This window comes from Staurois parvus, unplaced genomic scaffold (genome assembly GCF_062004578.1).
Source record: "Staurois parvus isolate SC_StPar_1 unplaced genomic scaffold, SC_StPar_1.0 ptg000145l, whole genome shotgun sequence".
Taxonomy (NCBI): Eukaryota; Metazoa; Chordata; class Amphibia; order Anura; family Ranidae; genus Staurois; species Staurois parvus.
In genome coordinates this window covers 9,099,412-9,126,909 of record NW_028317941.1, presented here as the reverse complement: position 1 = coordinate 9,126,909, position 27,498 = coordinate 9,099,412, and the positions used below count along the sequence as shown (strand labels likewise).

General features: G+C 40.6%; 1 protein-coding gene across 1 annotated transcript; it reads right to left on the bottom strand.

Annotated features, from left to right (window-relative positions):
* Positions 1-280: 280 nt before the first annotated feature.
* LOC149464917 (gap junction beta-5 protein-like) lies at positions 281-19,224 on the bottom strand. Its single transcript, XM_089673881.1, has 2 exons — positions 18,866-19,224; positions 281-3,494 (listed from the first exon to the last, which is right to left on the bottom strand). Exon 2 carries the CDS (start codon positions 3,464-3,466, stop codon positions 2,726-2,728), a length of 741 nt encoding a protein of 246 aa, XP_089530007.1. The 5' UTR covers positions 3,467-3,494; positions 18,866-19,224; the 3' UTR covers positions 281-2,725.
* Positions 19,225-27,498: the final 8,274 nt, after the last annotated feature.

Below are 27,498 nucleotides of genomic sequence, written 5' to 3'. Positions count from 1 at the left end.
CTTGTAATGTCCACCATCAACATTAAAACTTACACCATGAAATTTAAGTAATCCGTATTTAATCAAATCTTCTTAGTGTTCACCAATTCTCTGCTCTAAAAATCCTAAATAAACTCACTCAGGTTCATACTGGTAAAATCATAAACCAGCTTATAGCGTGTACCACTGTGGAAGTAATGATCTGCCGCCTCACAATCCTTCTCTCAAGGGCCCTCTCAGAAAAGGTCACTAAATTGCAAAGGGGAGGAAGAAAGAAGAGGGAAGCTCCCATAGCATAAAACCATTTTGAAAAACTTTTTATTGCATGAAAACATTTATTAAATTCACATTTACATGTGTTGCCACTGACACAAGTGTACAGGCACAATCATCAACTGCCGGGTTGTCTGCAGCCGCAATCTCCAAACTGCGAGCACAGACCTAGCCATGCGTTGTGACATTTCACCATTTGCCGTCCTCCAGGGGCGACACAGTCCAGTTTCAGTAAAACTTGAAACTTATATTAAAGAGAATGCCAAATTACAAACAACCCCAGTGGAAGTGCAACACCTAGGGTGAAACTCACAATTTAGTTCAATGCAGAGATGCAGTGGGAAAAGATGCACACAGAAAAGATGCATCTATTTTCAAAGGGTGGAATGCAGCTTAGCCAGTCTGGTCTTAATGGGGAGGCTTCTTTGTCCATACTCATCTGGAACCTGACAAATGGGTGCACTTTCCCTACTTTAGCCACTTCCCAATAGCGCACGAAAAACTGGGATCGGGGGCTTATAAAGGCTCTGCTGACCCAATATGGCTGCCAGAGGTCACCTGGATGCAGCATCACAAATCGGAATATTGCCTCCAGGAACCAGGAAACCATAGAGAACCTATGTTTCTCCTGACTTCCTCTCTGGGCTGTGATACCACTCCGGTCAGGTGCCACCTACAGTGGAGACAGTAGACTGCACCTGCCTACACGTTACACAATTTTTCCATTCTTGCTGCAGGATATGCTACAGCAAACATGGCATTTACAAAGAAAAAAATGAAATCATTTAAATTGACAGCAATTAAATTGGAAGTAATTCTACCACTACTATATATGATAGCTTTCTTCTATTGAAAGATTGTTAAGAACGCTGGCACTCCTTAGCATCCAGTAATGTCACCTAGCTCATTCATATGCTGTCTTGAAATCCCTGACCATGTAAACGATGGTGGCGGATATCACTGGTCAAATATGTGGGCTCCCTTATATTAAAGAGGGCTTCCAGATTCTGACATCCCACAACCACTGGGCCAGTATTGTGGAGGAGAGGGACCCCCTCCATGTTGGGGTGACAGCTTTGTAAATGTCACTTTTGCTGTATTACTGTATACAGCCTAAAAACCCTGATTGAAAGACTGTGCTGTTATATAACGATGAGTTTTTCAGGAAGCAGATGCAGAGAATTGAGTCACATGAGCTTATAAACACAGGGGCGGCTGTATTTTCACCCTGACCAGAAGCAGAGACTATTAGACAAGTATTCTACTAGTTTAACTGCAGCTGCCCATAGCTTCTTGAGTTTGTATCTAAATCCTTGTAACAGACTTACCTCTATTCTACTGTTATTATCTCACATCCACAATGCCAGATAGCTAGGTCTGTGCTACTGTATGTGTTTAGTGGTCACCTTCCAGTATATTAGTATTTAATGCTATAGAGTTTACTTGTGGCTCCTTTTATTTTAGTTAGGCCTGCCATGGAGATCTTTAGCTAGTTTGAGCACAGGGTTCAATAACCAGCATAGGCTAGAGTCTGGTTAGGCATCCGACAGCAACTTCTGGTTCGGTTGCATGGCAGATTAGACACTACTGGGGACTAAGAGCAGAGTAAATAGCCAGATCCTGAGTTCCAGTGCCATACCAGGGTTCCTGCTGTAGAGAAGTTACATTCCAGGCTGGATGTACTACTTTTCACTGTAGGTCCTGTCTTTAGACAATACACCAAGGTGCATGCCACATCATGATCATCCTCAGGGGTCCCTGAAACTGGACTTTTATACTAGGTATATATGCACAATTCCACCAGGGTTCTTGTTGGGCCCTTTGCTGATAATACAATTGTGCACAGTTTATGTATTTACTATTATTAATGTATTCCTATATAAAGCTTGCATTATCTCAATACTAGAGTGCATCTATATGCTTATGATTAATGTTTTATGCTGGTTGAAGTAGTTATTCTGCTCCTAATTACTTTATTTAGATTACTGCTTCATTATGCAGGAAGGGAATCCCCTCTGTTCACAGATTTCCTGTCCTGGTTGGAGGCACTGCCAACTTTATTATCCAACCCACTCTTCCACTTAGCGATGGTTCTGGTTATCTTATTTACCCACAGGTTTAGCACAATATCCTGTCTGGGGAGGGTCATTTGTCATAACCCCCAAAAGAGGGCTACAGTTATGTGTGTTTTGTCTCCTACTCCTCCTAATACTTTAATAAGCTGTTTAACATAAATATTTATATATAAAAAAGGCTTGTTACAAATCTAACATAACATTTTTGGTGAATGGCATAAATATGTTAAGCTATATACAATAAAAATGTTGCAAAAGATGTTTCTAGATGTATATTGACTGTATCTGAATTCAGTTCATGAAATTAACTAATTGTCGGTCGATAATGTCCATGTACACTGAGCGCCATGTTTCTCCTCATTTCCATGGCATAATTAAGAACCAATACTTTTTGTCTTTCAATTTTTGCCAGTACATTGTTGCTTCTTACAAACATTGACACAATGATCAGAACATTTCTCTCCCAAAGCCTTCTGCTTTCTTATTTGCATGTTCTCTCGACATTTTTTCCCTACAAGATATGAAGCTTCCACAAGGTTCAGAAGGACGCACAAAGCAGCTGTAATGATCATGAACAGAGTGAAGATGTTCTTTTCAGATGGCCTGGAGATGAAGCAGTCTACTGTGTTCGGACACGGACTAAGTGTGCATTTCACTAATCGAGGAAGGAAGAAATTTTTATACAGTCGATGAAAAACATAAATAAAAGTTAGGTCCACAAGAGCTTTGATTAGAAGACTCAAGAGATAGGTCCACCATAGGCCCCCTCTCTTTTTGCTAATGTCTTTGTAGAGCTTCTCACATTTCTCCCCCAATCTTTCCCTGTGTTTTCTTTCTCGGTTTTCCCGATAGGCAACATGCATCACAACAAGAAGAGAAGGGCAGGTGACTAGAATGAGCTGTAAAGCCCACAGTCGAATGTGAGACACGGGAAAGTAGTTGTCATAGCAGACATTAGAACACCCTGGTTGCCGAGTGTTACAGTCAAAGTCTTTTTGGTCATCTCCCCAGACACGGACTGCAGCTACTCCATATACCAAGATGCGAAATATAAAAACAATGGAGAGCCAAAGCCGACCAAATTCTGTGGAGAATTTGTTTACACCGGTCAGCAGAGCTTCATACACACCCCAGTTCATTGTTCCGCCTCTGGTTTCTCTGAAGTTTCTGTTAATTAAAAAAAAATATATAGTATTTAGTTTATTTGTGCAGTTTATGCTTAAAAATTATACTTTAAACTTTCCTGCTTTCTGGATTTGTATACTAAATATTGAATATAAATACTGAATATTATTGTTATAAATTTGATATTATATTAAATCACACATGAAACCATTCTTGATTATGAAAGCTGAGCTTTTGTAAATAATTATACCTTCATGTTCTAATATTTACATTATCATAATATATAGTATGTAAGCAGGTGAGCTTTGTTTTCTCCACTGAAGGTGGCGCTCAAATCGAGTAATGCCTCAGCCTGGAGAGGAAGTCCAGGAGAAATAACATTCATCTATGGTTTCTTGGGCCAATGGAGCAGTGTTCCAGTTGGCCATACTGCGCCCATTGACCATCGGTGGCCATTTTGGGTCAGAGGGTCCATTTCCCTGCTTCCGGGTTTTGGCATGCTTCTGGCATGTGGTTAGGGTAGGTAGAGAGACCTCTCTTGTTAGGGAAAATAGCTAGTGGTAGGGGAAGGTTCCTGATGAGGAGGGAAAGATTAGGGGCTTCCTATCCTGGAAAGGAACTTCCCTCTTTGGACAGGATGGTCAGGCCACACTTCACCCTCTGAAACATACGCTGTCAGCACATCTCCTCCTCTACATCTGACTACATTGAACTGTGAGATATTACCCTAGTGGTTTTCTGCCGCCTGGGTGTTTGTAATGTTGGCATTTTGTTTATTACAAGTTCCAAGTTATACTGCAACTGAACTCTGTGTATTTACTGCCCGCACCACACTGCACCTCCCCACAAGTATGTCATCTGACAGATGGTTATTGACCATTCTAGCCTGCTCTGTTATTCTTCATAGTTAAAGTGGTGACTTACTAAAGTAGTAGAGGCTGTCCACTTGACAATGTGAATGTTCACGTTAAAGATTCAAGTGCAAAGTAAATATAACATTGTATTTGCTTGCCCATGATTGCATCCTTGAAATAAAACAGTTTAATTTTATTCACAAAGTTAAGTGAACATTAATTTTTTAAGTGATCAGTTTCTATTCCATTAATAGACCGAACAGGGATGAGTGACTAATTTTGTTGACGTTGATCTCACAGCAAAATTAATGATTTTGCCAAAGTTTTGTCAAAATTTGCTTTTAATTGATAGAGAAACCATAACATACTCCATTACTGTTTGAACTTAGCTTTGTTTTTAACATGTGAACATGTGGGTCGGTTGATAAACAAAATATTTAGTTTGCCTCGTAATGCTAACATGCCAATCAATTAACTTTGACTATAAATAAACATTTAGGGTTATTGTTAGAATTAGAGCTAGGATAAGGGTTACTACTAGGGTTAGGGTTAACATTTTTTGGTACAAGAAAGGTTCCAGGATAGATGAAAGGATCTTCCCTGCAAACAAACCATTGCAAAGGCTTGGGACTCTCCCAGCTTTAGCATATCCTAGACTAAAAACATATATACCCAGGCCATGATCTGTGCTAAAATGGAAGCTGTTTACCTGGATAAAGTGAGCAAATATGAGAAATTGTGGTGCCCTTGGGTAATCTATTACTTACCTCCCAATTCTGATGAGTCGCTATTGATGCCATGATGGTCTCCCCTAACCATGAGTAGCTATTTAAAGCACATTGCACACTTAGAAAATATTAACGCCTTTGTGCTGGCCATAAGCATGTTTGCAGTCTCTCGGTGGGTGGGCCTTAATGCTGTGAGGCCGCATATATGTGTACCTAAAGATAAACAGAACTGTGCTCAGCGTACGCACTGTGCGTGCTCCAGGCACAGTTACCGGTGGTTAACAGAAAACTCCCAATCTCTACTGGCGATCGAGAGCTTTCAATCATGTGACCGCTGTTAAAGCCAATTGCAACAATCACATGATTAGAAAACCCGCCTCGCCTCCCAGCACCAAAACCCCTTAAAGGGCTGGGAGGCACAGGCACAAAGGGGTTTAAAAAAAATCTTAGTTTTGCCGAAAAGACATTCATTGAAAATTTTACTCTACAGTCTTAAAGGTCTTGAGCTAGACAAATATACTGTATATATACATAATTTATTAAAGGTACTAATATAGCGCTGTCAATTTATGCAACATGTTACACATATATATTGTACATTCACATCAGTCCCTGCCTTCAAGTAGCTTGCAGTCTAAGATCCCTAATTTAAAACAACCATACACAATTGAGACAGGGTCCAATTGACCTACCAGCATGTCTTTGGAGGAAACCCATGCAGATACAGGGAAAACATGCAAACTCCAGACAGTTGCTGCCATGGTTGGGATTTGAACTGATGACACTAAACTGCCAGGTGGAAATGCTAACCAAAATGGCAAAATGTACATGATACATATACATACATATATGTGATGTACATATACAATTTTCATTACTCATGTCATCCAAGAACAAAAAAAAATAGCATTTATTACAAATGAATGTTGCAAGTAATTGTACATTGACAATTAACAGTGATAGTCTGATACATTTTTTGAGTAAATTTAAAATCACAGGAACTACTGTTTCTTTTAACCGCTTTGGGACCGCCCACAGTACTTTTATTGCTACAGGGCGGCCCTTGTGCGCAGGATCACGTATATATACGTGATTCTGCATTGCAGGGTAGGGGGCGCGTGTGAGCCCTACCCGCGCTGCTGATTACGGTCCCGGGTGTCAATCACCGGGTCCCAGACGGTGATTACCCGCTGGCGCCCAGTGATTACTGGCGATCACTGACAGGGAGGAGGGCTACGTTGTTTACCAACATCCCTCCTCCCTGTCAGTTTAGGCACACTGCTCGGGATGGCTGAGCAGAGCCATCCCGATCAGTGTGCTTACAGTGAAGCACACACCCCCTGCCCCCTAGTAAAACACTCCCAGCACACAGTTAACCCTTTGATTGCCCCTCATGTTAACCCATTCCTGCCCATTGCCATTAGTACAGTGTCAGTGCTGTTTTTTAGCACTGATCTCTGTATTGGTGTCACTGGGGATGTCAGTGACACTAAGTCAGTTCCCCCCCAGTGTCAAAATGCTCACTGCAGTCCCGCTATAAGTCGCTGATCGTCACCATTATTAGTATAAAAAAATAATCCCAGTATCTATACCTCCATTTGTAAACACTATAACTTTCACGTAAACCAATAAATTAACATGTATTGAGATTTTTTTTAGCAAAGACATGTCGCATAATACATTTTTGCCTAAATTTATGATGAAATTTGATTTTTACATTTTTTTACTGGACATGTTTATAGCGCAAAAAATAAAAAATGCACAGGCAATCAAATAGTTCAATTTGTGGGAATAAAAGGACATACATTTAATTTGGGTGCAGCGTTGCATGACCGCGCAATTGTCAGTTAAAGTAACGTAATGCTGTAACGCAAACTGCTTCTTTAACTGCTGCGCAAAATCACATATATAGACGTGATTTGTGCTCTCGTGGTTTTCACTCCCCTCCCAGATAGCGTCGGATTGCTTGTCAGTACACCAGTAATCACATTTAACCCCTTGATTGCCAGGAACACGCTCATACACAATAAACCTCCATTGCTAGTATAGTGTCTGAACGAATCAATATCTTTGATCAGATCAGCACTATACCAGCGTTCACATTAGTATAGTGTCCCCAGAAACACAGCATTAGCGGGATCAGCCCCAGCACCTGCCAGCACCTGAGTTTAGCCCCTACGCTTACCCCCCCCCCCTTCTCCCCCAGCAAGTGCAGTGTCATTTGGTCACTGTCACTTGATATATTGCATACAAAACCGCAATGTTCGCAGAATCAGGCCTGATCTCTGCTAGCACTTGCCAGCACCATAGTTTGTACATGCTATAACTTTCACACAAATCAATCAATATCCACTTATTGGGATTTTTTTTACCAAAAACATGTAGCAAAATACATTTTGGCCTAAATATATTGCAAAATTGGAGTTTTTTGGATATTTTTTATGACAGAAATGAGAAAATATTTGTTTTTTTTTTCAAAATGTTTTTGTTTATAGCGCCAAAAATAAAAAGCACACAGGTGATCAAATACCACCATAAGAAAGCTCTATTTGTGTGAAAAAAGGAAGTTTAATTTATGTACCATATTGCATGACTGCGCGATTGTCAGTTAAACTAGTGCAGCGCTGTAAAGCAAAAAAAAGGTGTAAATTGCAGTATCTATACCATAATTTGTAGATGCTATAACTTTCACACAAAGCAATCAATATACACTTATTGGGATTTTTTTTACCAAAAACATGTAGCAGAATACATTTTAGCCTAATTTATGACTAACTGAGTTTACTATATATTTTTTATACCCCAAATTTTTTTTCTTCACAATTTTTGGTCTTTTTTTGTTTATAGCATGAAAAATAAAAAGAGCACAGGTGATCAAATACCACCGAAAGAAAGCTCTATTTGTATGAAAATTTTTGTTTCGGTACAGCATTGCATGACCGTGCAATTATCAGTTGAAATAGTGCAGTGCCGAATAGCAAAAAGAGGCCGGGTCATTAAGGGAGGTAAATCCTCAGAAGGGCAAGTGGTTAAAGCGTAAATCCCTTTAAATTGTTGATGTGCCAAAAATATAGTTTAAGTCTATATTCTTCTTTGACATGACGATACAGCTTTGAATTGTTAAGCATGTGGTGTCAGCCATGCCTACTTCATTTCTAATGGAATATCTAAAGCACAGACCTCTCCATATCTCCTTCTCCCTCTTTATCTCCATAGCTTCTCATTTTGCACAGACAGAGAGAATACAGAAGTTATCAGCTAATAAGATTTCTTAAGTACTTATCAATCAGACATAACAAAACACTTTTAATAGTATACTTAACAGACCAAAAGAGAAAAAATAAGAGAAGTCCATTGGTAATGTTTACATATAGATGATTTTTTTTGTATATATTTGCACTGGTTGTAAAACAGCACTGTATATACGTAGTGTACTTGTGATCTAAAAGCTCATTCAGACCTATGGCTGTATAATGCAAATCAGTGCATACACACAGGTTATCCAATGCTTCAAAAGCTGCTGGTTCAATCTGTGTGATGCGTTGACGTATACTGCTGCACTGAAATGAAATAATTTAAATCTTACACACATGTATTGAAAATATATATCCCCACAGTACTGAGTTTTATGAATGTTCCTGACGGTGGCAGAGTGAGCTGATATTACACCCAGACTAGTCCATGGTTAGTAATGGGAGATTGGGAAACATTGGGCACCAGTCACTTTAGAGTCTTTTTAAGTTTTTTTTTTACTCCAGACACACGGGGGAGAGGGTTAAGGGCTGCATATACTCTGCAAAACTTTTAGACTCCAGATCAACTTGTACAGCGCACCAGCATCCCTTTAAATAGCATCTCCAGCTGGCTTGCAGATTTCTGTCTCTCTGCATCCTTCATTGTTTCTGTGCATCCTTCCAAGAGAGTCACCAAGTCCTTGCAAGGATATAACTTTTTGACATCTTTCCTTATTCAGGGTCCTCCTCTGGGTTCTCAGTCTAGGTTTAGCTTCTCCTTCGACCAGGCAGGACAGCTTCCTAGGATTACTGCTGGTCTCCTTCCAGCTCTCACAAAGCACGTTAGGCCCCATAAAGGTTACAGTCCTAAAGTTGGATACACACATAACAAAATTCAGCCGGTTCAGGATAAACTAACCGACTTTACATATGTGTATACCGCTGTCTGTTCAACAGTCTATCGACTGGCTTCTGTCAAACAGTCATTCTGGACAACCAACATTTGCTTAGTGTTTCCAGCCAGTGGGCCTCCTACCAGAATAGCACAGCAGGAGAGATCTCTGCATCAACATAATTTGTGTTGAAGTAAGATTAGTTTTTTTTATACTCAACTGGCTGGTTGAACGAAAAACACCTCAATGTGTCTAATCTGCTTAACAGGTCAGACTACAGACAGCACACTGCTCCAGACTGAAACCTGGGGGGGAAGAGAGCCTCACAAGGTCAGTCCAATATTTATGTTCTCCCCCAGCATGCACAACTGTCAATAAACCTAGTGGTTGGCCAGCGGGAACATAAATATTCATAATTCAGCATTACTGTAGCATGTTATTGCCAGAGGTTCTAGTGACACCTACTGGCAGCAGGGAGAAGCAACAGCAATGCTGAGCTTAGGGTAAGACCAAATGAGCACAGACTACAAATCAGCTTGGACTTTACCATTCATTACACTAAATTCAGATAGCCATCTTTGCTTAGGAAAGGGTGACTACAGGTGAATCATGCTTATATGGTCTGGATTTTTTTGTCCATGTATGGTCAGTGCCAAAAATATGAATAGTTTGATAACCTGCTAGCCCAGAAGTAGACATTCCTTCATAAAATGATAATAAATGATGATAAAAAAAACTAGAACTGGATATAGACAGACAAATGTTTGAAAATAAAGCATATGGAGAATTATGCCTATGTTTTGAAGTTCTGAGACACAAAGGAAGTTATTGCTAAAACTGGTGCAGCTGTGCAAAAGAACCGATCTGCTTCTAGGTTTTATTGCCAAACCTTAACCACTTGCCATCCAGAGGATTTACCCCCCTTAATGAACAGGCCTCTTTTTGCTACTCTGCACTGCACTAATTCAACTGATAATTGCATGGTCACACAAATAGAGCTTTCTTTTGGTGGTATTTTATCACCTGTGCACTTATTATTTTTTGTGCTATAAACGAAAAAAAGGCTTTGGAAAAAAATGTTTTTAAAAGAAAACAATATTTTCTTATTTCTGTCAGAAAAAATATCCAAAAAACTCAAATTTTGTCATAAATTTAGGCCAAAATATATTCAGCTACATGTTTTTGGTAAAAAAATACCAATATGTGCATATTGATTGCTTTGTGTGAACATTATAGCGTCTACAAACTATGGTATAGATACTGCAATTTATGCCATTTTTTTGCTATACAGCGCTGCACTAGTTTAACTGACAATTGCGCGGATATGCAATATGGTACATAAATTAAATTTATGTCCTTTTTTCACACAAATAGAGCTTTCTTTTGGTGGTATATTATCACCTGGAATTTACACAGCTTTTACTTTCTAACTGCCCATCATATTTCTTAAGGTGCTAAAATACCAGGATAGCACAAACACCCCCAAATGACCCCTTTTTGGAAAGTAGACACCCTAAGCGATCTGCTCAGAGGCATATTGAGTCCATGGAAGATTTATTTTTTTTTCCATAAGTTTCTGGAAAATGACAAACATTTTTTTTTTACAGAAAGTTGTCATTTAAATGATATATCTCACACACAAGCCATGGGTATATGTGGAATTACACCCCAAAATACATTTTGTTACTTCTACCGAGTATGGGGATACCACATGTGTGAGACTTTTTGGGAGCCTAGCCACATACAGGAGCCTGAAATCCAATGAACACTTTGAAAGCCTGAAGGTGCGTAACTTACTCATTTCACCTCCTCACTACCTATCACAGTTTCGAAAGGGTCCTGAAATGTCAAGTTAGCACCAACCCCCCCCCCCCCCTTCAAATGAGACCTTTTTGGAAAGTAGACACCCCAAGGAATTTAAAATAAGGCATGGTGAGTATTTTTCAGATCTCATTTTTTCTCACAAGGTTTTGAAATATAAAAAAAAAGAAAATATATGTTTTGTTTTCTTTCTTCATTTTCCAAAAACTTGTGGCAACAAACAAGATCTGCAAAATACTCACCATGCTTCTTATTAAATTCCTTGGGGTGTCTACTTTCCAAAAATAGGTCATTTGGGGGGGTTGGTGCTATTTGGCATTTCAGGGCCTCCAAAACTGTGATAGCTAGTCAGGAAGTGTAATGAGGAAATAAAGCCATTTAAAAGCCTGAAGATGCTTATTGGATTTTGGGGTCCTGTACTTGACTAGACTGCCAAAAAGTCTCTTACATGTGGTACCCCCATACTCAAAAGAAGTAGCAGAATGTATTTTGGGGAGTAATTCCACATATACTCATGGCATGTGTGAGTGATAAATAATTTAAGTGACAATTTTGTGTAAAAAAAAAAAAGATTTTTTCATTTTCCAAAAACTTGTGGTAAAAAATAAATTCTTCTATTGATTCAATTTTAGATTTACAGAGGAGGTCTAGTGCTAGAATTACTGCCCTAGATCTGACATTAATGGCAATATCTCACATGCATGCTGCAGCCTCTGTTTACATACCGGCACAGGGTCAACGCTCCCGCAAGCAAGTGTGCATGCGTGGGGGGGGGGGGGGGTGATGGTGCTTTTTTTTTTTTTAAAAGTTATTTAGAATTTTTAATTATTTTTACACTGTACCTTTCATTTTTTTTTTTGATCACTTTTACTGCTATCACAGGGAATTCAAATATCCCTTATAACTTCAATGGGCATTGTCAGATTCTTTTTTGAGAAATCTGGGGTCTATCAGACTCTAGATATCTCCTCTGCCCTTACATTGTCTAATCAAACCAAGATCGGTGTGATCAGATGCTTTCCCAATTTACAAATGGCGCTGTTTATATTCTGTGAAACTGAAGTGATGAAATGCTTGTAGCTTCCGATTTCTTAGACTATAGAGATGATTGGCATCAATCCGGGCTCCAATCAGCTCTATGATCTGCTAGCAGAAACACCGACTGCATTCTCAGGTTCCCCCGATGGCACGGGACTGCCCGAAAAAGCCGTGGAAGGCAGCGGGGGAGTGGGGGCATCAGCTTTTAAAAGAAATCCTGCAGCTACTTAGCCACTAGGATTGCGTTTATATGAAAGCCGATTGCCAGCTGAAAAAAATTATACCAGGATGATGCCTGCAGCTGTAGGCATCATCCTGGTATAACCAAAGTCCAGTGGTGTACCAGTACGTCGCTGGTCCTTGTTGGGTATATATGCTATGTTCTTTTTTTTTGTATGCAGTCTGTGGGCTGAATGAAAAAAAGAGAAGAAATCTCTGCCATAAAAGTTTGTGGTATGCCCACCATTAGAATATACTGCCCTGCATCCACCCACTTCTAATGGGGGGCACATATTAGGTCGCACGGTGCCACATGCACCAATTCCAAGATTGTACAAATGTCTAAATAGTGACACGCTTGAATAAAAATTGTCCACATGTAAGTGGTACCTCATATGGAAAAAGGATGACACCAAGTCCCAAACTATCTTGCCACTAATCCCCATGTAGTCTGGGCATCCTGGGGGCTCCAAGTGACTATCTTTTCCCTCCTAAATCCGAAACTTATATGTATAGCCTGTTGCCCTCTCACAGGTCTTATACATCTTGACCCTATATCTGACACGCTTGCTGGGGAGAAATTGTTTGAATGCAAGGCAGCCAGAAAAATTAATGAGGTGCTCATCAACGCAGATATTTTGGTGGGGAGTATAGACATCTGCAAATTTTTGGTTACGGTGATTTCCGAGGGGCCAAATTTTGTGGAGCTGGTCAAATTCAGGGTCTCCCTGAGGACGACAGAGTGAGTTGTTGTTGAAATGCATAAAGCAAATTATACTCTCATATCTATGCCTGGCCATGGCAGCAGAGAACACAGGCATATGATGAATTGGGTCTGTGGACCAATACAATCGCAATTCAATTTTTTTTGTAATGCCCATGTTGAGGGTTAGGCCCCCCAAAAATTTAAATTCGGAAACCGTATTGGGTTTCCATGCGAATGGTCTGGCAAGGTTTGAATTTGGGTTGGTGGAAATAAATTGTTGTGCATATAAATTGCTTTGATCCACAATCAATGCATACAGATATTCCATGAAAAACAGCTACAAAAAAATAAAAAAAAGGGAGTAGTTATATTTGCTGTTTCTATTTGAATTCCGGGTTGGGCAGTGAATGGGGGAAGTAAAGTTGCTGCAGAATTTGTGGGCTGCCAACTGGGATTTGCAAGCACATCTGGAAGGATACTATGGGCTCTACGGGCCTGTGTGCGAATTCTTGGTGGTTGCGGGACAATACTTGTGCTCGCCACCGCACCATCTTGTACTGCACTTATGGGACTCGCCACATCACCAAGTCATACTGCAGTGCTGGTATGTGAAAGATCAAGATGTACTAGGCTGCTGGTGCTCGACAGTTCACAAAAAGGTAGAGCGGCACTAGTACTGGCACTGCTGCATATGAGAGTCATCAAAATTTACCGGCAAATGCTAACAGAGATCAGGCCTGATTCTGTGAACACTGCGGTTTTGTGTGCAATGTATGCACTTGCTGGGGGAGAAGGCGGAAGGGTAAGCATAGGGGCTAAACGCAGGTGCTGGCATGTGCCGGGGCTGATCCCGCTAATGCTGCATTTTTGGGGACACTATACTAATGTGAACACTGGTATAGTGCTGGTCTGTTTAAAGATATTGATCCGTTCAGACACTATACCAACAATAGAGGTTTATTGTGTATGAGCGTGTTCCTGGCAATCAAGGGGTTTAATGTGATTACTGGTGTACTGACGGGCAATCTGACGCTATCTGGGAGGGGCGTGAAAACTGTAGGAGCATGAATCACGTATATATACGTGATTTTGCGCACCCGTACTTCCCTGTAGCAGTATTTCTGCTATAGGGCGGTCCGGAAGTAGTTACAGAAGCAGTTTGCGTTATGGCGCTTCGTTATTTTAACTGACAATTGCGCGGTCATGCAACGCTTCACTAAAATGACATTTAAGTCCTTTTTTTCCCACGAATTGAGCTTTCTTTTGGTGGTATTTGATCGCCTGTACGTTTGTTATTTTTACACTAATAATAGCGGCAAACAGCGACTTATGGCAGCAATCAGTGACTTATGGCAGCGATCAGCAACTTATAGCGGGACTAAGGTGGACATTCTGACACTGGAGGGGAACTGACTTGGGGTCACTGACACGCCCAGTGACACCAACACAGTGATCAGTGCAAAAAAACGACACTGTACTAATGGCACTGGGGATGAAGGGGTTAACAATGAGAGGCAATCAAAGGGTTTACTGTGTGATGGGAGTGTTTTACTAGGGGGCGGGGGGGTGTGCTTCACTGTAAGCAAACTGATTTGGTCTGCTGTACTCAGCCATCCCGCGCATTGTGCCCAAACTGACAGGGAGGAGAGCTGCATTTTAAACAATGCAGCCATCCTCCCTGTCGGTGTTTGCAGGTAATCACTGGGCAACGGCGGGTAATCACTGGCCGGGACCCGGTGATTGACTCCCAGGGCCGTGATCTGTGGTGTGGGTGGGTAGCTAGCGCACGCCCCCTACCCGGAAATGCAGGATGACATTTATATACGTTATCCTGCGCACAGTATATGTACTGTGGGGGGTCCCTAGTAGTTAATTTAGCAAATTGAAGTTAGAAGCTGATTGGCTACCATGCACAGCTGCACCAAGTTCTGAGTGCTCAAGTTTTAGTAAATTTGAAGTCTGCAACTCACCTGAGAATGACTAAGTGGATTATATCAGACCATCATACATAGCTCCCAACTTCCCCTCAGGAGGGACGGTCCTTTTTTTGGAACCAAATCCCTCTGACCCTCTTTCCTTCCCAGATGTCCATATTTTTGTCTTGATGTATAGATCTCTGTGAAAATTATATTATTGAACTCTCAAATCTCAAATGTTTTATTACAATAAACCTTTTAATCCAACCTACACATTATTTTTTATGTTTTAAAAAATAAAAAGTAGTTATTAAAAAAATTATATTGGGTTCACCCTTCCATTTGTATGCCTTAATCTTCACAGTTTGCATTACTGGGGCATGGCAGGGGTGTGTTCGTTGCCTAAATACTGCATATTATAATATGTCCCTCTTTCTTACATAATTGGGAGGTACACATCATATGGCTGTATGGGCAATCTAGCAAAAGTATAGCCATTAAAAAGCGATCAGTAACAAAACACTAACATTTATCATCACTAGCACATTGTTGATTGTACAGTGCTGATATAGACCAAAGCAGATAAAACATGAGTGACTTTATTCCAGTAAAATGATAAATGCATGCAAATGCAGTTGCTTTCTGCTGCACATTTTATAAAATAATCCAGTGTACTTCAAATAATGTTGAAGTTTAATCTGAACACGCCTGGCAATGATTCACAGATTAGCTTTAATTAATCTTCAAGCTGCTAAAGCCTGGCTTTTGATTTGTTGTCACACGCTAGTGCACACAATTGTCTTTGTACTATGTCATTAAATATGCTTTTATGTCTTCATGTAAAAATAATTCAGTATACAACAGAATTTGTTTTGGAACCTCCTTACTGTATAATTTCTTTACATGCTGCAGAAAGTCCCTTTTTTGTATGCTTCCACCTTTTCTCTGCCTGGGTCTTTGACAAAGTTACACATATGTGATTTTTTACTTTCTTTTACTTTCTTTACCCCTGATTAGCTATTAAAGTTGTCTCTGAAAGACAGTAACCCATTTTGCCTAATGTCTCACACCACATACTGTAAATGTGGTGGAATGTAGCTTGGGCAACACTCACAGGGCCACTGGGTTAAAGCTGAACGTCAGGCAAAAAAAAAAATTAGCCACAAGTTATATAAATCCACTTTGCGTGCTCCAAATGCATTTGCAAACTCAGATATTACCTTGTAATGGTAGCAGTGACATCATGTATCGTGTAATAGCTACATTTTGCCAAAAAAAAATCATCAGGAAGAGGGGGCAGATATAAGATACAAGACCAGTCAACCAGCACAAGAAGAGAGAGCAGGAGTGACTGTTTTTTTAATACAGGAAGCTCCTGCACAAAAAAAATGTTAACACTGGATTACTGCACAGATCTAAAAGAAACACACAGCACACAAAGATTGAAGTATACACACATAACCTGTATTTAGACATTATTTTCTTATACTGAGTTCAGCTTTAACCTCTTCCCGTCCGGCCAAACGGGAGCATTGCAGAAGCGGGTGGCCATTTAAACAACATCCTCCCCGCTTCCCTGCCTGTGCGTGCTCCCTAGGAGCGTGCAGCACCATGATCCAGTGCCCGCTGTGTCCTCCACAGTGATCACATGAATAGTAGTAAGCAAGATGTCACTTCTAACATCATTGCTTACTACGTGTGAAATCTGTGAATTATCACAGAGGTCACAAGGTACAAGGATATTCACAACATCCTTGTACCATGTGACAAGCTATGACCAATCACAGCTCACACAGTATTTCTCAATGGTTGCAAGAATGCAGCCAGAGAAAATGAGAAATGGTTGCTTTTACAGCCTCTATAGGTAAAAAAAATTTAAAAAAATCTTCATCACCCCCCACAAGTAGTACAGTGTCTCTATGGTGTCACTGTACTGCTAGGGTGACAGTATGTTAAAAAAAAACCAAATAATATAAAAAAAAACAAAATAAAATGTCAAAACATTTTTTAAAAAATTATAATTTTTGGTTATAAACTAATTTGGGTTATTTTTTTTTACTAAAAAGATAGATGAATACATTTTGGCCAAGATTTATGAAGAAAGATTTATATGCAAAATTTTATAAGAAAAACACGTTTTTTTCAAAATGTTTGGACTTTTTCATTTATATAGCAAAAAAATAAAAATCCCAGTGGTGAATAAATACCAGCAAAATAAAGTTTTATCTGTCTCAAAAAATGCTAAAAAATTAATATGGGTACAGTGTTGTATGACCGTGCAATTGTCATTCAAAGTGTGACAGCTCTGAAAACTGAAAATTGGCCTGGACAGGAAGAGGTTGAAAATGTCTGGACTTGAAGTGGTTAAGTATTCAATTTGGATGTATCCAGGCTCAAAGCTCATTGCATTAACCACTTTGGCTTCATGTCTGCCAGGAAGGGGGACAAGCGGACTTGTTCCCCTCAACTGAAATTTACATACAAAGTCTTCCTTAGGATTTGGCAGGAATTCATTTGTCTGTCCCTTGTGCCCACTAAACACGCATCTTACCATTGGCTATTGCCACTTATACATTAATAGCATACAATAAAATCTCCCTGACTTCATATTCACCAGCCAAATGTAATTCCTGTGATCAGTCACTCTAATAATTCCATTTAGCCATTATGTTAAAGGCCAAATTTGGGAAGCATGAAAACTGCCCGCTAGAGCTAGGCTGTGCCCGCAGTGTTCGTTTTGGCCTAAGAGGCATCAAAAAGAAGATTTACCAAATCCTCCATTCCTCTGCACTGCTAGACCAGTTCCTACAAGTGCCTTCAGCCGGGTGCTCCAGTGGTCTAAGGCCCTGATGTCCTGACGCAGAGTGACAATCCATTGCCAGAGCATGGGGAAATGCCCTCTGCCGGGGGAGTGGAGGATCGGCTAAGTAAAAGTGAATTTGCTCTCCCCTAGAAGAAACAAGCAGTTAACCCTTGAAGTACGGGTGCAGTCCCACTGTATTGGAAAATTTTTGAAATTTACTGGAGTTGGGCTTTAATACTCATAAGAAAATAAAGCTGAATAATATAACCTGCATGTATCATAAATATGCTATAAACTTGGGCAACAAATACAATTTTACAATTCTTACATCAGTAAAAGTAAACATTTTTTTAAGTGACTTATTGTTTTTCTTGCAGTTTACTGAAGAAATGCTTTGAAATGTTAGAGGAGGGCCATTAAAATTATTATCTAAATCATTAAACCTATGTATTTATGTTTTTAAGCCATATTGTGTGTGCAATAATGAAGTGTCTGTTTATAAAATGTTTTTAACAGCTTCACACAGCTTTCTTCTAAGATTCACACATTGTTTTATTGGATTCATTTATAATAAAATGTGAATCCTGGATGTAAGTTGTGTGTATCTTGTATAACAACCTTTATATATAGTTTTTTGAACAGATTACAGGACATACCAAAGAAACATTTTTCCCAGTAAGCAACAATTTTTTGATAAGATTGAGTTCTTGGAAATTGATTTCTTTGTTTATGTAATACAGGAGAATATTACTGACTGAAGTGATAAAAGAAACATATAGAAAGATAACAGAAAAGCAAGTTATTCTCTTTAAAAGATAAAATCTTTGCAATGGTGGATGGTATACAATTTAGTAAAGATCAGTATAGTAGAAGCTTATGTATTCAGGAAACACAGATTTTTTTCAGCAAATATGTTAACTATGTGTAACACTGTGTACGACATTACTACATAAAGTAAAGGTGTATTGTAAGTATTTCAGGCAGTTATATAAAGACATAATTACAGAAGAAAATACTGTATTGTGTACTGATTGTCAGTTAGATCACCCGTAGAACTTGTACAAGTATAGGCATGCTTAAAATATTTAAAGAATTTTCTCAAATATATACATTGCAATTTCAGTTCCCTATTTTTGGGGATTAGATACATTTCTAAAAGTCTGATAATTCTAAATATCTATCATTTACTCTAAATCACTTACTAGAAACTTGCGATTCGATGCTGTTACTGTTCTCTTTCAGTCTTCATACTCTCGAATTGTCATCCATGCCTTCTCTAGGCTCAATACTAAATCAAGCAGCATGCCTGGGTGTGTCATGAACATTACCTGAAGGTGGAGTGAAAACCAGGGGATCAACTTTTTTCAGGTTATATACTTAAGAACAAGAACTGTCACACCGGAATTAAAAAGAAAAGGGAGAGAAGAGAGAATAACTTTTGAAGAAACTGTTGTCTACAGTTAGAAAAGTTATCTTTTTTCTGTACAAGTACATTGATTCCCAAACTTGGCCCTTCTGCCCAGGACCAAATAAACACTCCCATGCCTCCTTCCTGTGTTGCAGCCAACAAAATGTCTGATATTGGTTTGTATCCGAGTTTAGAGGAAGCAATAAGGTTTCCCTCTTCATAACAAGATAATGCTTGTGCCTAATGATTGGTTGATACGTCCAGCACTGTATCAACGGAGGAGGTCACATGCTTCTCCATATCTGGAAACACTGGGCATTTTCCAGCAGCATTCAAAGAAGATGAAGTAGTAGGCTAAAATAGAGCTAATAAAGTTAGTATAAGGTGGTTGGGAGTTGGATGTTACACAGACCTGAACGGGCAAAGTGACCGAATCTCTTTAACGACTTGCCTACCAGGCACTTATACCCCTTCCTGCCCAGGCCAATTTTCAGCTTTTAGCGCTGTCGCACTTTGAGTGACAATTGCGTGGTCATGCAACACTGCAACCATATGAAATGTTTATAATTTTTTTTCACACAAATAGAGCTTTCTTTTGGTGGTATGTATTCACCGCTACGTGTTTTATTTTTTAAGCTATAAACAACAAAAGAGCAAACAATAAACGAAAAAATTTTAAATTATAAAATTTTGCAAACAAATAATTTTTCTCCTTCACTGATGTGTGTTAATGAGGCTGCACTGATAGACAGCACTGATGAGCACTGATAGGCAGCACTGATGGAAAACTGATGGGCACTGATAGGTCGCACTGATGAGGTGACACTGATGAGCTGGCACTGATATGCAACAATGATGGGCACTGATAGGTGGCACTGATGAGCTGGCACTGATATGCAACCATGATGGGCACTGATAGGCGGCACTGATGGGCATCACTGATATGCGGCATTGATAGGCGGCACTGATGAGCTGGCACTGATATGAAACAATGATAAACACTGATAGGTCGCACTGATAGATGGCACTGACTGGTGGCACTGCTGGGCACTGACAGCCAGCACTGCCGGGCACTGATGGGTGGCACTGCTGGGCGACACTGATGGGGGGCACTGATGTGTGGCACTTCTGGGCACAGATGGGTGGCACAGGTGGGTGGCACTGGTGGGTACCGATCATCTGCTGGTCACCGATCATCAGGGCACTGATCATCAGTGCCCTGATGATCGGTGCCAATCCCTCCTCTGACAATTGCCAGTAATCGGCAGTACTTTCCTCACGCTGTCGCAGCGCAGCCAATAACTGGCAACTGCATTTACCAGTGATCTGCTGTGTCATTGGATACGGCTGATCATGTGGTAAAAGGCCTCTGTGATTGGCCTTTTACCACATCACGTGATCAGCTGTGTCCATAGGACACACGCCCATATGACGCCCTCCCAGAACTGGCCGGTCACAGTGAAGCCGTCATTCGGCTATCTGCGGTCGGCAAGTGGTGTTAAAGTGTCAGCCCAATCAAAACTTGTTACATTTTGGATAGCGTGAGGAGGGATTAAACCTTCCTTTTCAGAACTCTACTGCCACCCAGCACTCTCCATGAGGTTTCCCCTCACTCTCACAATGACAACAGTTTTACCAGACAGGAAGTGGAGGAAAACCGGGACAAAAACAGCAATACAAAGATGACAAGGTTTTAGCCTAGTTCTAGATTTTGATGCGATTCCTTTCTGGTTAGACCAATGGAACAGGAAGGGGAAATCTCTTTAAATGGGCCCCAGATAACATTGAAAACTTAACAAGGGTTCCTCATCAAAAACCAAATACGCTTGGTCAGATTTATTTATTAGTTTTATTTATTACAGGTACTTATATAGTGCTGTCAATTTACACAGCGCTTGACATATATATATATTGTACATTCACATCAGTCCCTAACCCTCAAGGGGCGTACAATCTAAGATCCCTAACTTACATTCATACACATACTAGGGCCAATTTAGACAGGTTCCAATTAACCTACAAGCATGTCTTTGGATTGTGGAAGGAAACCGGAATACTCAGAGGAAACCCACGCAGGCACAGGGAGAACATGCAAACTCCAGGCAGGTGGTGCCATGGTTGGGATTTGACCCAACAACCCTAGTACTGCCAGGCAGAAGTGCTAACCATTTAGCAGTGTGAGACGCCATGTTATTACGCCTCCGGCAGCATTCAGGATCCTCTCAGACTAAAGGAAGCAGAGGAAGAAGAGGACCCATGATGCCTTGCAACTGGTCCAAATACACCTGAAAAATGGTATGTAAAAAGACTTTAGGAAGGGGGCATGGCTGGAATTTGAGCTTTACACTGTAGCCACCTACACTGTACTACCATTCCTTTTACCTGTGTTCATGTTATTGTCAGACTGTTTTTACTGTGTGACAAATTGTTTTATAGGAAAATTGTATGAAATGCAGAGAGTGCTGAAAACAGGTCTGGGAATGTTGCAGACTTTGCGAGTGTGACACTGCTTTTATTTTTAATAATAGATGTTCCAGTGCACTACTTTAAACATGCAGTATAGGTGACTATGACTATACAGAGTGGAATGTGTATAACAATGCCCAGTCTGCACATCCTCTAATTACATGACCATTTGTTTATTTTATCATCTTAATTGCAAGCCATGGCAATCCAATATATAGTTTATGAGAGTGCCCAGCCTCTTCTGCCCTGTATTATATAAAACCACCAGTTTAATACCAAGCATACTGTTCCATAAATGTATGACTGATGAATTTGTAAATTGTGTCCTTTTAGTGAAATTAAAAAAACACACACTTACTACTTGGCATTGGTTTAAATGGCCACAACAGTCCTTTATCCACTAAACAATTACCAGTTCCAGTTTCAAAATAACCACAACTAAAACATACCATAAAAAAAAATACCAATTGTTGGTTACAAGAATGGGTCTTTGGTGCCTGCTAGCCAAAAAAGGCTTTATTAAGATCCACCTTTGTTCCCAGCTGTACCCTGCTGGCTTTAGGACAGCTCCAGAATTGACTACTTCTGATTTAAGAGGGAACAAGCCCCCTCTTAAACAACTGATGTTGTGGGGAGCCCATACTACCAGATGGGCACTTTGTAACTATTTCACCTTTTCATAGACACCCAAAGACCCCCTAACCTATAAAGATGCTGTGATAACCACCTAAAAAAACCTAAACAAAGACAGGTGAGTGTAACAACATCAATCTCTTCAGAAAGAACTCCCAGCAGCCCCTCCATTTATTTCCTCCAGGTCTCTCTTTAAAAAGAATCAGTTCCAGGCACACAAATGAAAAACTATAATGCCTGCACCTACTGTAAGTTGCCCACCCACAACAACAACCTCTATACTTCATCGGCACAAGCTGTCTTTACTGGACTGTGTAAATGCACCTTTAACCACTTCAAGTCCGGACACTTTCACCCCCTTCCTGTCCAGGCCAATTTTCAGCTTTCAGTGCTATCACACGTTGAATGACAATTGCGCGGTCATGCAACACTGTACCCATATGAATTTTTTAGTATTTTTTGAGACAGATAAAACTTTATTTTGGTGGTATTTATTCACCACTGGGATTTTTTTTTTTTGCTATATAAATAAAAAAGTCCAAACATTTTGAAAAAAAAAAGTGTTTTTCTTATAAAATTTTGAAATATTCTTTCTTCATAAATCTTGGCCAAAATGTATTCAGCTATCTTTTTAGTAGAAAAAAAAAAATAACCTAAATTAGTTTATAACCAAAAATTATAATTTTTACAAATTTGTTTTTACATTTTTATTTTATTTATATTATTTATGTTTTTTTTTTTTACATACTGTCACCCTAGCAGTACAGTGTAACAATAGTGACACTGTACTACTTGTGGGGGGTGATGAAGATTTTTTTTTTTTTTACACTAATTGCTTTTACACCCATAAAGGCTGTAAAAGCAATCATTTCTTTGAGAAATACTGTGAGAGCTGTGGTTGGTCAAAGCTTGTCACATGGTACAAGGCTGTTGTGAGTAGCCTTGTACCATGTGACCTCTGTGATCATTCACAGATTTCACATGTAGTAAGCAATGATGTCAGGAAGTGACATATTGCTTACTACTATTTATGTGATCACTGATTGGCTAATCACACAGAGGTCCCGTACAGCGATCGGTGTTCCGCTGTGTCTGGAGGACACAGCAGGCACCGGATTGCGGTGCCGTGCTCTCCCAGGGAGCGCGCACAGGCAGTGAATGCGGGGTCCGTTTATAAACGGCAACCCGCTTCGGCACTGCTCCCTTCCGGCCGTTTATGTACATTGTTTGCATTCCTTTATTCACTACTTGGTTTCCATGCCTAGGCAAACGATGTCATACATCCCAGGAGTTTTCAGGAGGGAGGGAGGGTTCTCAGCTCAGCCAATGCTTGAGCTAAAGACAGACGGATTCCAGGATGTAACTGCTACTTGGATCATTTGCCCTTACTCAATCTGGCCACTGCCAGAAATGCCAGAAGGTGTTTTTCAAAATGATTTCTCAGCAAAATAAAGCATGGAGGCATGGATGGATGGAGTAGTTTGCTTTCAACATTAAAAATGAATTATATAGCATATTTGGTTTGTGGTATTCAGATGCAGAAATGTTCCACTTTAAGTCCCAGTTGATAGCACGTAAAAGCACTCCCAGCACACCAGATGGTATGTTCCAGAAGCTATTAAGACTACAATCCCTACAAATGAATAGGGAGAGATAACAGAGACTTGAGTTCCTATACACTTTTATATTATCTATACAAACATATTTTCCTCCTCATTTCACTCATTCATGTTGGAACTTGTTCAAAGTTAAAAAAGATGCAGAAAATCAAATAACTAAGTAAGGAAGGCATTCATTGGTTCATGTGCATGAAAACATAGAATAACTTTGTGTACTGGAGTCTATATATATATATATATATATATATATATAGACTAAAGACATCCTGCAAGAGATTTCCAACAAGCCATATTTCTGAGTATCCATATGCTCCCAAGTGTGAACAAAGATACATAGAAGGGTACCTGAAAAATCAATATCATTAAAACATGCATGGGTTTTCAAAAATAATAATACAACTTTTTATGTGAATTTGCCAAAAGGGAACAAACAATATTTCTATTTAGAGTAAGGCTTCCCTGATGTTATAAGGTTATACTTGATGCTGGAGAAAGTGGAGACACACTAGACAGGTTGATAGGTGTCACCACTTTTACTGAACAGGAAAATGTAAGGTCCACAGGGAGCAAGGAAATACGCTAGTGAAGAAAGCAAGACCATTTGTATAAGATTAAAGTGTATCTAAACCCCAAACAAAAATGTAATCCGTTGCAGTTTACCAATCCTTCCATGTGGTGGCTGGATTCATTTTCTTTTTTTTTAGGCTTTTTCCTCCTTATTTTCACCCGGTGATTCCACCAATAGTAAAATTCCTGTCCTAGAATCACTGCCCTGACTCCTCCCCTTTATTTATGGACAGCAGCACTGTCAATCTCTGGAGATGGGTGCGCTAGATGAACTAGTAGACTTAGCTGTACTTTACATAGGTGACTAACAAATTATAGCCTAAAGATGGCAATAGATGGTTTGAATCTTGGCCTGCTCAGCAGGGACCAGCCGAGATTCAAATCATGTATGGGTAAGCTGAATGTACCCAAGGTGAGTGATCGATTTTTACATGTGATTACTGCTAGTGGATAGTATAGCCACTAGCAGTAATCACTGTTTTCCAGGCAGGCTCCCCCCCCCCACTGGAAGAACACAATGGCTCCAAGCAGGGGCGGACCAGGGGTGGACTGACAACTCATGGGGCCCCCGGGCAATAGGGGATCGTGGGGCCCCAGGGGCGGACTGACCATTTGCAAACTCGGGCATTGCCAGAGGGCCCGGGGTCAGTAGGGGGCCCCATGAGATGCCCCTGGTACCTTTTTCATAGGCTTTTTTGAGTTTTGGCAAGGACACAGGGGCCCCATGATCCCCTATTGCCCGGGGGCCCCATGAGTTGCCAGTCCACCCCTGGCTCCAAGGGATTTCCCCATCAACCCTGAATGTGTTGATGGGGCAATCAAGTGATTTTCTTTCCTGCAAAATTGCTCCATCTATGGCCGACTTAACTCAAGGTAACTCTTTTTAGATAAATACAGAAATATTTTTTTCTGTTTGGGATAAAGATTTTATATAAGGAAATAATAGCTGACCATTGTAAGCACCCATCAGTGTTAAATGGTTAATCTTAAGCCTCCATTATGGGCAAGGGAAATGTCCATGGGATTTGCTCATACATCTATATTTCCTAGTAAATCTTCTCAAATTGTTCCATTCCTTGGAGGCTAGTAAGTTCTACGTTTGTATTGCCCATGTTCTGTATATACTTGTTATAAGCAAGTTCTCATATGATGTTTTTATGTTGCACTTATTTTCTCTGTGCATTATACTTTATTTTCATTATACAATATCTATGGTATATAGATAATTAAAAAAAAAATGCACAAGTGGATCGCTTGAGCATGATCTCCTGGTAAACTCTAAAGCTCATTACAAACTTTACAATCTGACTATACACTCTGCTTTAGAACCACCAACAACTACAGTATGTAGCACATGACCTGCCTGATTGAATATAAATTAAACAGATAGTTGTTTTTGATATGCAGTTTGTATGGTCAGGTTTGCAGTGTGTATGGTGAGCTTGAGGCTGCATTCACACCTCTAAAGCTTTAACCCAATAGGATTTCATTAAAGTTTTAACAGGTTTAAAACAGTTTATTAAGCATCATTGAATACTGTGTGTATACATATTACAGTCTGATACAAAAAGAATAACTGAACAAACTGTAACTTACAAAAGTATTGGGACGCCTGCCTTTACATACGCATTAACTTTAATTACATCCCAGTCTTAGTCCATAGGGTTAAATATTGAGTTAGCCCACCCTTTGCAGCTATAAAAGCTTTAAATCTTCTGGGAAGGCTGTTCAGAAAGTTTAAGAGTGTGTCTGTGGGAATGTTTGACCATTCTTCCAGAAGCGCATTGGTGAGGTCAGGCACTGATGTCAGACGAGAAGGCCTGGCTTGCAGTCTCCACTCTAATTCATCCCAAAGGTATTCTATCGTGGTTGAGATCAGGACTCTGGGCAGGCCAGTCAAGTTCCTCCACCCCAAACTCGCTCATCCATGTCTTTATGGACCTTGCTTTGTGCACGGGTGTGCAGTCATGTTGGAAAAGGAAGGGGCCATCCCCAAACTGTTCCCACAAAATTGGATGCATGAAATTGTCCAAAATGTCTTGCTATGCTGACGCCTTAAGACAGGGGTCCTCAAACTACGGCCCGCAGGCCACATACAGCTCACCAAAGACATTTACCTAGTTTTCTGGGCTGGCAGAAAAAAAAAAAAAAAAAAAATCGGGAAAAAAAACGGAACCGTGCCAACAAATAGCTAAGCTGCCCGCTGGGTCCTCGGACACGAGGACTCAGCGAGTGGCAGCCAGGTAAGGACCAAGACCGGATCTAGGGGGGTGCTGGGGTGGGCTCTGCCTCCCCAGGCCTGGTGCCCCCCTCCTCCCATTTACATTGTGCTGTGCCCGCTGTGCTCCCCCCCATCCCTTCACTCACAGCCGGCCACAGTTATCTAAAGATATCACTCCAGACAGGAGTGGCAGAGAGGAGAGAGCAGTGAGGAGATGAGGGCTCTCTGTGATCTCCCCCTTCTGCCAAAAGAGCGCTCCTCAATACTGCAGGTTACATAGGTTACATAGGATCGCTTTTACATCCCACGGTACACAGCTTCATTACCTGCCCCCATGCACATTTCCAGGAGTTGAGCAGTCTTTGAAGGAGATGGGGGAGTAATGAAGTCGTATACTGTTGGATGTAATAGCGATCCTATGTAACCTGCTGTATGGAGGACCGGTGTTATGACAGGAGGAGGGAGATCACAGGGAGTCCACATCTCACTACTCCTGTTGCTCCTGTAAGATTGGGGGGGAGGAGGAGCTTGTGGAGGAGGGATGGGGCTGTTTGTGCTGGGAAGGGTAATTGGGGGGATGTGTTAGGAGGCAGGAATGGCAAAGATTTATGCTAGAAGGGGGAATGGGGGGTTGTGCTAGGAGGGGGGGGGTGGGGGGGGTTGTGCTAGAAAGAGGATTTGGAAGGGGGGTGGATTTGTGCTAGGAGGGGGGAACTGGGGGTGATATGTGCTACTAGGGTGATTTGGGCTGGGAAGGGTAATGTGTAGGCATTTGTGCTAGAAGGAGGAATTGTGTGGGGGATTTATAGTAGAAGGGGGGTGGGAGGAATTTGTACTAGTAGGGGGGATTGGGGGGAGCTTTGTATTAGAAGGGAAGATTTGGGGGGGAGGATTTGTTCTGGGGAGAGGATTTGTGCTAGG